This window comes from Microtus oregoni, unplaced genomic scaffold, assembly GCF_018167655.1.
Source record: "Microtus oregoni isolate MIOR12 unplaced genomic scaffold, Mior012 000063F_ref0000156, whole genome shotgun sequence".
Lineage (NCBI taxonomy): Eukaryota > Metazoa > Chordata > Mammalia > Rodentia > Cricetidae > Microtus > Microtus oregoni.
In genome coordinates this window covers 3,081,658-3,092,033 of record NW_024543873.1, presented here as the reverse complement: position 1 = coordinate 3,092,033, position 10,376 = coordinate 3,081,658, and the positions used below count along the sequence as shown (strand labels likewise).

Below are 10,376 nucleotides of genomic sequence, written 5' to 3'. Positions count from 1 at the left end.
AACCTTTAAGCCATCCCCTTAATATTAATTTTTAAAAGCAATGTTAAACTCTAGTTTTCTTTTTATTAATTAATTATTTTCCCAATCACATTTCCTCTCCATTCTTTCTCTCTTCCCAGACCCTTCTACTAACCTGCCTCTTCCCCCCCATCCACTTCTTCTCTTTTCAGAAAAGAGCGGGTCTCCCATGTATATCAGCCATCTGTGGCATATCAAGTTGCAGTAAGACTAGGCACCTCATTTCCTACTAAGTTTGCGTAAGGCAATACAGTAGGAGGATAAGGTTCCCAAAGCAGATCACAGGGTCAGAGACATCCCTACTGTTAGGAGCCCCACCAGAAGACCAAGACCATAATTTACACAACTGTAAAACATGGGTAGAGGGCCTAGGTCAGTCCCTTGCAAGCTCTCTGGATGGCAGCCGAGTCTCTGTGATCCCCTCTGGACCTAGGTTAGTAAATTCTGTGGTTTCTCTTTTGGTGCCCTTGGCCTCTCTGTGTCCCACAATCCTTTCTCCACCTCTTCCACAGGATTTTCTGAGCTTCACCAGTGTTTATAGTTCTGCATCTGTTTCCATCAGTCTCTGGGTGAAGGACTACATTTTCTTATTGAGATCCTCTTGATATTTTCCAACATCTCAGCACACTGAGGAAATTTCTTTGAGAATATTAATTGTTTGAATGGAAGCTAGCCCGAGGTTATTTCACTTTTGTATACTTACTGTATATATGGTGCTTTCTCAGCTCAATACTGTTACAGAGCACTCTCAGCTTCAGGAGTTTGCTGGCACTGTGAAAAGGGCAGAGACCCACACAGTGTCAGCCTAGTCAGACATGAGAAGTACTGGGCAGGACATCGTACAGTGACTCTGATGGAGATTCCCAATAAACCATCTGGAGCATTTTCATTGTTTCAATGGTGACGTCAAGTGTTTTGCAGCGACTTGTCCCCCCAGAATGCTACATAAACTCCACTTCACAAGCATGACACTCCTGCAGGTAGAGGACAGTGTTGATGTGCCTTCAGTGTCCTCTCAAGGAAACTGGCACAAACACTAGCTGACATAACCATGTCCACTTAATTCCCAGATCTTGCAGTGTGCACCCAGTGAGATACAGAAGCTAGAGTTCTCCAGGGGTTCACCCAGAGGCCATGTGCTCGGTGTAAATGCATGTCCTCATCCCTACTTGTGCACCTGCAACAGCTTTCTTTCTCTTCCACTCCATTCCTCGAGGCTTTGGTGTACTTGGTTGGATCCATGTTAGATCCATTCTGCACATGCTCCCTAGAGCCACCTTCAGTGGGCACGTATCTCCTATAGGGTTTGTGTGATGGAAAGAGGACAGATGTGAATCTTGCTAAAACCCACATGCTGCAAAGTCATTTCAATTCACAAAGCATTTATGGAGATGACACTACTCTCTTTTAGGTCTCATCATGGCTTTCCAATCCCAACATGTGGAACCCAATGTCTACAAACTGTATGAAAATGAAATTGAGGGGAGCCTTGATTTTGAACATGGGGCCACTGCAGCAACAGAAAGTGTCATCTATGGTGAAGGTTCTCTAAAAGGTTCCGACAAACCAAAGAACCAGGGCATCCCACACTACAAGGATGATATGACCCACGTTGCTAACTTCAACTACGTTGGTGATGACATCAGGCATGAGAGCCATGGGAGCCACCAAGGGTACAGAAACCCACAGTTGAAGGAGCAAGAGAATGTGGCTGCTGGCAGAGTGCCCCAGGTCCGGCGCACAAGGCCAAGGATCCAGTTTGGTCTCACACCCAGGCAGCTGAATGAGTTGGAAGATGTTTTTGAAAAAACTAAGTACCCTGATGAGATCATAAGGTATGTCACTTGTTTCAATAGCTGTTCCAGCTCCCATCCATCAGCATCTCATTAGGAGGTGTGTTCTTCACACTATGAGCCCTGTCTGCTATGAGCCTCAAGCATGAAGTCTCTGTTTAGTTGCTGAGTATGGGAAGTATGTTTTAAGAGGTCAAAGTCAACATCTATATCTGTATCTATATCTATATTTATCTATTTGTCTATCTATCTATCTAGTGTTGGTTGATGCCTCTCAATTTCTTCTTTAAGTTTTCTTTTTGTTTTTTTTTCATCCTCCTTCTTATCCTCTTCTTCTTCATGGCCCCCGTTTTATAATGGGAATTGTACTCAAGATGTTCTATTGGGAACTCACCAAGGCCAGCTGGCCTTGGTCTGATAAAGCCTAGGATAAAACCGGACTCGCTGAACATAGCGGACAATGAGGACTACTGAGAACTCAAGAACAATGGCAATGGGTTTTTGATCCTACTGCACGTACTGGCTTTGTGGGAGCCTAGGCAGTTTGAATGCTCAACTTATTAGACCTGGATGGAGGTGGGTGGTCCTTGGACTTTCCACAGGTCAGGTAACCCTGATTGCTCGTTGGGCTGACGAAGGAGGGGGACTTGATTGGGGGAGGAGGAGGGAAATGGGAGGAGGTGGCGAAGAAGATACAGAAATCTTTAATAAATAAGTAAATTAATAAATAAAAAAGACCTAGTGGTTTCTAAGTAATCCCTCTACTACTATAGCATATCCACCTTATGTCAATTAATGTGGTTATTTATTTATTTCGTTTCTTGAGACAGGGTTTCTCTGTAGCTTTGGAGCCTGTCCTGGAGCTAGCTCTTGTAGAACAGGCTGGACTCGAACTCACAGAGATTTCCCTGCCTCTGCCTCCTGAGTGCTGGGATTAAAGGTGTGTGCCACCACCGCCCTGCTCAATGTGGTTATTTTTATAAAATAAAATAGAGATCATTGAAAAGCCGCTTTCATACTTTAGGTCTCACCTTCTCTACATAGTTTTGTGTTGGCCTGTGATGAATTTCCAGAAGTCTATTCATCTTGCCAAGCTGAAATGCTGTATTTCACTAACAGCTCCAATTTCCATCTTCTTCTCTCAGAAAGGACCTTGCAAAGCGCTTGTTCCTGGGAGAATCCAGAGTGCAGGTCAGTAAATCCGAAAAGACTTTGGGCAGGGCACTCTGCTTCAGGACATGGTCCATGTTCTTGTACCCAATATGAAAAGCATGCGTGGGTGAGAGGTGTCCTTGTCTGGGTTATGATAGTAACTGAGCACTGAGTGTTGAAGTTTTCCAGAGTTAAAATGGAATGGGCAGCCATTAAGTCTTTTCCCATTATTGGAGACATTGTAGTCTCTTAATTGAAAAAAAAAACTAAAAAATGCACACAATTTTTTAGCATTTTTATTTTATTTAATTGTCTTTATTGAGCTTTATATTTTTCTCTGCTCCCCTCCCTTTTCCCTTCTCCCAGTCTCTCTGTCCTGTGACCCCCACACTCCCAGTTTACTTACGAGATCTTGTCTTTTCCTACCTCCTAAGTAGATCCATTTATGCCTGTCTCAGGGTCCTCTTTGTTGTCTTGGTTTCCCGGTATTGCTGGTTTTCTTTGCTTTATGTGTTAAAACCACTTATGAGTGAGTAAATATTATATTTGTCTTTCTGTTTCTGAGTTACATCACCCAATATGGTGTTTTCTAGATCTATCCATTTGCCTGCAAATTTCAAGAAGTCATTTTTTTTTTACTGTTGTGCACATGTACTTTTTCTTCATCCATTCTTTGACTGAAGGCCATCTAGGTTGTTTCCAGGCTCTCGCTCTTATGAATAATGCTGCTATGAACATATTTGAGCTGGTGTTCTTGTGGTGTGATTGAGTGTTTGGGGGTATATAACCAACAGTAGTATTGCTGGGCGTGGAGGTGGATTGTTTCCTTGTTTTCAGTGAAATCGCCATACTTACTTCCAAAGTGGCTGTACAAGTTTACACTCCCACCACTAATGCAGGAGTGTTCCCTTTACCCCAAATACTCCCCAGAATAAGTTGTCATCTGTGTTTTGATCATGGCCATTCTTATAGGTGTAAGATGGGACACAGAGTTGTTTTGATTTGCATTTCTCAGATGACTAAAGATGTTGAACATTTCCTCAAATGTCTTTCAGCCATTTGAGATTCACAGAACACTTATAATCAGTATGGGAACATCATATATATAGAGAGCATTGAGTATTATATGGTCATGCATATAGGAAAACATAAATGTTTACTGGTATGTGTACAGTGATTAATACTGAAGTCCGGACACTCAGGTCATTTCAGGGTACTTATATGTACTGTTGTAGTAGGACTCTAAGTGAACTTGGGGACATTCTAATTGATGTAGCAAGCAGTAGGAGAAAAACAGGGCTCTGTTTCAACAAAGAAACACTTAGTTATAAGTGTGGATTAAGTAAGGCCAGAGAGATATTCAGTGTTTCATAACTTATCTGTGTTTAATTTGTCCAAGAGTCATGTGGGAAGACACTCACAAGAGCACATGGTTGGCCCTTCACCTTTGTAAGTTTGTGGAAAGCCAATGTAGAAAGCAGCAAAGTTGAACCTTCATGTTCCCCCATGCTGTGTTTAGATTATCTAAAAACAATGCAAAATTGTCATGTCAGTGTTATGACATGTATGGGGATGACAGCTTTAAAGAGTTAATTTTGTTACAATTAAACAAAAAGAATAACATTGAGCTCATTTAAGTTAATCGAGTAAAGAGAACGGGATCAGGTGAAGTTATAGAATGTCAAAATGCAGGTTGGTAATGAGGAGAGGGCACGAAGGATAAAGCTCTTGCCACATGAGTCTGAAGATCTGAGTTGGGACCCTCAGCATAAAGTTTAGCAGGTGTCAGCTCACACTGTAGTCAGAATCTCTTATTCAGGAGGCAGAGACTGCGGATCCTTAGGGAGACCTAGATTAGGTCCGTCGCTGAGCTGAGGTTCATGGACAACCCTGCCAGTGTAAATCAGGTGGGGAGCAAGCTAGGAAGATGCTTGACTCTGACCTTGGTCCTCTGCATGCACGAGTGTGCATTTGCACATAGATACACATGCAGATCAGACACCTTTGCAAATTTTTATGTGTTTGCAAATACATAAAAAGCAAAGGTGCCAAGCCACGGTCAAGTGTGTCTTCTGTTGACTAACTTGAAATCTGAAAGTATTCCTTTTCTTTAAAGGAGACTATGTTGAACATGTGGGTTTTTTGGAATGTGGAAAAAGATAGAGCTCACTTGAAGAAAGAGCTGTAGCTATCTTATTTTCAAATGAATTTCTTTCCTCCAGACATTAAAGACTAATGTTTAGATCATGGGATAAAAGCTGAGGCCATGAGCCCAGAGAAACTGACTGCTCCATAGCAAATGAGAAAGGGGAAAAGCAGTGCAGAGTGCTATTCATGCTAACTTCCTTCAGCATGGATCAGGGCAGTCTTGATGTAAGCAAATTCCCTACCTGCAGCAGTAGCTTGTGCAGAATAGCATTCCTGCCTAGGAGCCCCTGATGACTGACATCCTAACACCACAACGTGTAAACTACAGTAGGACCAGGCTCAGGTTGGAGAAACTGGGAGAGAATAGGGAGATTCCCCCAGGATGGAGAGAAAGAGTGATTGGATAAGAAAAGCTGAAGGAGTGAGGAATTCTCCTGCTTTCAAGCTTACAGGACCCTGTACTTCCGCTCCAGAGAGACAGAGGTGCTGCAGCCCCAGAGACTGATGTGAGGCAGCTCTGAAGACACATATACACTGCAGACCTAGAGGCTGATGCACTCCAGCTCCATAGAGGCGGACTTACTGCAGCTCCAGAGAGACTGATGGACTATCACTCCAGAGCCATTTGTACTGCAGCTCTAGAGAGACTGATGATGCACTACATCTCTAGAGAGACTGATGGACTATCAGTCCAGAGCCATTCGTACTGCAGCTCTAGAGGGACTGATGATGCACTGCATCTCCAGAGAGGTCGATGAACTGCAAGTCCAGAGAGTCTGATCAAGTGCAGTTCTAGAGGCTGATGCACTCCTGCTTTAGAGAGGCAGATTCAATGCAGCTCCAGAAAAGCTGATGCACTGTAGCTCCAGAGAGGCTGATGCAATTCAGCTCCAGAAAGGCTGAAGCACTGCAGCTCTAGAGGCTGATTTCACTGCAGCTCCAGAGAAGCTTATGAACTGCAGCTATCTAGCCTGATTCACTGCTGCTCCAGAGAGGACAATTTACTGCCGCTCTAGGGGCTGATGCACTACAGCTCCAAAGAGGCTGATGCACTGTCGTTAGAGAAACTGATGCACTGCAGGATTAGAGAGGCTGATGCATTGCAGCTCTAGAGGCTCATTCACTTCAGCTCTAGATGTCAAGCACTGCAGCTCTAGAGGTTGAAGCACTGCAGCTCCAGAAAGGCCAATATACTGAAACTCTGGAGGATGATGACCTGCAGATCCAGAGAGGCTAATGTACTGCAGCTCTAGAGGTTAATGCAGTGTAGCTACCGAGAGGCTGATGCATGGAAGTTCTCGAGGTGCTGATGCACTGTAGCTCTAGAGATGCTGATGTACTGCAGCTCCAGAGAGACTGATGTACTGAAGCTCTAGAGGCTGAAGCACTGAAGATCCAGAGAGTCTGATTCACTGCCATTCCAGAATCTGATGCATTGCAGGATTAAAGAGGCTGATGCACTGTAGCTCTAGAAGTTTATTCACTTAAGCTCTAGATGTCATGTATTAAGGAAGAGGCGGTTTTGTTAACTGCTCTCCACATTGTTACAGATCACATTCCTGACTGGAGGTTCAGCCTAAAAACGTTGGATCTCCTGGTATAAGAACAGAGCCCAGGATGCTCTTCATGTTGACAAGAAGTAGGGCATCACTATCAAGCTTCAACTCTTACTGAGACCACAGCTTTTGTTCTGAGCCCAGAAAAATTTAGAGGGCATGGAAGAGGGGGAGGGCAAAAGTCCATAGGTGACAGTAACCTACCCTTATTACCTACATGATGGAAGCAGGGAGTCCCAAGATATCTGAATGAATTGTCTGAATTGGCTCATTTCCCTAATCCTATAGATGACAACATCACATCTCTGTGCAGGCCTCCCTTGGAGTAGTGTTAGCTCTAATAACACTTTGGGAAGGATGTTTGTTTGTTTGTTTGTTTGTTTGTTTGAGCTGGGGATAGGCTGTGACTTTGCACACTCTTTTGGCAAGTGTGATACCTTGTAATCACCCCACCTCCTTAAGGTGCTGGAGCAATAAGAAGCCATCCATCTATAAATGGTGAGCTGAAATCATGAGAGTAAAGCAGTTCACCTGGGAGAAATTATGTGTTTAGATAAGAAAAATATGTCAGAGGAGATCCAGAAACACTGGAACAGAAGGAGAAGATGCTGGAAGGACAAAAAAGAGAATGAATGAGGAGGAGGAAGAGCATGAGGCAAAGGAGGAGATAGGGAGAGAAGGAGATTGTTTTCTGACAGTTAAGGGGAAGTAGGAAGCAGGTATCCCCCTATCCTACGTGGTGAATCTCACAACATCCCTTGTCTGTCCTGACATGGGCGTCTTGTGTGGAGCCCCACTGGGAGTTAGGATTGAGGTGTCTGTACAAGGCAGTACAATAAAGTGGATTGTTGTGGGGTGTTGTCTTCATTTTGGTTTCTGTCCTTTTGTACAGCAAATAGATTTTTGTTCCTTTAGAGTCATCCAGCACCTTTGGATATTCCAGTTTTTCTGCTTGTTCTTCTGCTTTGATCCCTGAGCCTTGAAGGGAGGAGGTTATGAACACATTCCAATTAGGATAGAGCACTCCATAGTTGTGAGCAGAGATGACCACTTACACGGTCTATAGCTAATGGAAAGTCTTTATTCCAGCTGACTAGGATGACACCCATGCATCTGGGCACCGAGGCGTGGCCCCAGCTGTCCAGAACATGGGGGTTTTAGGGCATCTTAAAACCTAGATGTCCTAGCATCTAGCTCAGCAGATGCAGATGCCTTTGCAGAAGTAAGCAGTTTGAATCAAGCTGTTTACTGAAGCTAAGATTAACAGTAAGCTGGGGGAGGGGTTCATTCAAACAGGAAGTTTAACCACAGCTAAGTTTGCTGGAACATTCCTAATCTTTGGTCCCTAGAATAGACCTAATTAAGTTCCCGTGGGATTCTCCATCACAGAGATCAAATTCTATTTCTACCTGAAAAGGCCTCAACAAGAATAGAAGATGAAGGGACCTCTTCCCTGGCTTAACCTGTCACATTTCCCACTAGGTCGAGGGCATGAGTCAAATCATTGACTCATCCTGTTCTAGGAGGACATAGTTGTTTCTAGGGACCAGTAACTTAAATGAGTTTATTTTCTGTTTGAGGCAGTTGGCCATGCAGGTGAAGATGCAGGGTTCCACCGTTAGTCTGATAAGGACAAGAATCAATGGTCCAGTTAATGCTGACACTAAGCTATAGGGATCCAGTCACCAGAGGCTGGTAACAATGTCCTGATCTATGTCTTCTTTCTTTTCTTCCTTTGAGCTTTTCTCTCTCCCTTTCTTTTCCTCTTCCCTTTCTCTTATCTTCTGCTTTCTTTCTTCTTTCTATCGACTATTCTTTTCCCCTCACTTACCCTTTCCACCTTCTTTTCCTCATCATCTCCCAGTCCTTTTTCTTCTACTTATTTAAAATCAGTTACTCATGTATGCAATCCAGGGCAAGGGCAGACCATTCCCAACACCTCATCTTCACACTCCTCTCCTCTCTTAGACCAATAGGCTGCTGAATTTTCAGGAAGCCTGCTGAAAACCAGACTTGGCCCAGGCATTGGCCCATCACTTCACAGCAGCTTCCTTTCCTGTGCGTAGGAGATAAAAGGCCTCTATGGGAAGACACAGAAACCTCCACAGTCACCCAGCAAGGGCCTTGCATTTTTGTAGATCTTTCATGGATAAAATAGTACAGGGTCACAGTAAAAGAAATTAGTAATATATTCAGCTTTCTGGCTCTTCAACTTAGATCAGAAATCTTGGGATCATCTCAAACAATCAAATATGAATAATCTATGGCAGTTGTTTCAGCTGTTCCTGCACCTATTTAAACAGAACCAGAAATGGAACGTGTTGTGCCTTTTTTAACATAGATTCAAGGCCAAATATGAGCTCTCCCATCTTCTCTATTATATGCATATATCATGAGGATTACATAGACAAGAATTCATGCAGTGGGGTGTGACTTTCCAGAGAGTCAGAGGAGATATCATTATTCTAAGCAGTAGTTCAAGTAATCCAGATAATTCAAGGGCATGATGATGTACATTGTCCTTGGCAGAGAGTGTGTAGATAGTAATCCCTGAAAACCTTTTGGTATCTGGTCTTCTCCATAACCTGATTTACTGATCCCCGTTCTCTTTCTTAGAGCCATATTTCCCATTTCATTGAAAGGACATAAGACAGGAAAGGTACTAGCTAATGAATTTTCTATTTCCGGTTGTTCTGAATTCCGACTTCCAGGGCTGGGGTTGCATAGGATTTTGTGTGTCCTTGGTTAGAAAAGTCTGGTCAATCTAAAGCCTCACTGACATTTACTGTTACACAGAGTTGTGTTTTCCTCTTGTGATACTGACTGTTGAATACACTAAAGCCATCTCTTTCACCATGTTATTGCAGAGCTGGTTTAAGAAAAGAAGAGCCCAATACAGGAAACATCAGCAGTCTGAGATTCTCCAGTGTGCATCTGCTGATGGCCAGGACACCTTGCAGTAAAGCTTTTGTAGGAGTCCTGAAGCATCATCCTGTCCAGGCCCCAGATGAAGACAGGATCTTCAGGTTTCACTGACACCTTCTGATGGCTGTGACACCTTATCCCTTCAGCAATAAAGAGTTGTGTATTCAAAATATTTCATGTCCTTTTTGGGGGTCAGTAAGGTGTGTATGTCCATTATTGATAAAATATTTAACAGAAGATAAAAGGAAGGGATCAAACCCTGAGTCATCTTTACTACTCCACAAGTCACAAAAGTTTCTCAAGACCGACGGCAATCTTTGCTCAGACATATATTCTTCTCTCTTGTCACACTGTACCATCCTCACCTTAACTTGACCCTGTGGGAACAAACACCTAAGAACAGGAACAGGACAAGTCCCCAGTCAGTAGACTGTTCATGACAAAAACAGAGTTTCCCCCAAATCTACGAGTTCATTCTTGTACTGAAACAAATACAAAAAGACTACTTTCTGAGCATTCATCAGAGGGGAGTGTGACCAGTTACTTAGGCTGCCCCCAGGTCTGATCCCTGTCCCTCCTTTCTGGTACAGTTATGGTACTAGGAGTCCTCCTGAAACAGATCCAACTTTTTCATAGGAAACACAAGAGGCCATCCCATGCCCATTAGAAAGAGGCTTCCTCTGTGTTCCCACACCTAGCCCGAAATGCACAAGAGGTATATTGATCGATTCCTCCCAGGTCAGGCAGGAGAGGAGAAGGATTCTTAGTAGATGCACAAGGCCAG

General features: G+C 43.5%; 1 protein-coding gene across 1 annotated transcript; it reads left to right on the top strand.

The window, feature by feature from the left end:
• The first annotated feature begins 1,437 nt into the window (after positions 1–1,437).
• LOC121439792 (paired mesoderm homeobox protein 1-like) lies at positions 1,438–9,630 on the top strand. Its single transcript, XM_041640413.1, has 3 exons — positions 1,438–1,853; positions 2,957–3,002; positions 9,535–9,630. Exons 1-3 carry the CDS (start codon positions 1,438–1,440, stop codon positions 9,628–9,630), a joined length of 558 nt encoding a protein of 185 aa, XP_041496347.1.
• Positions 9,631–10,376: the final 746 nt, after the last annotated feature.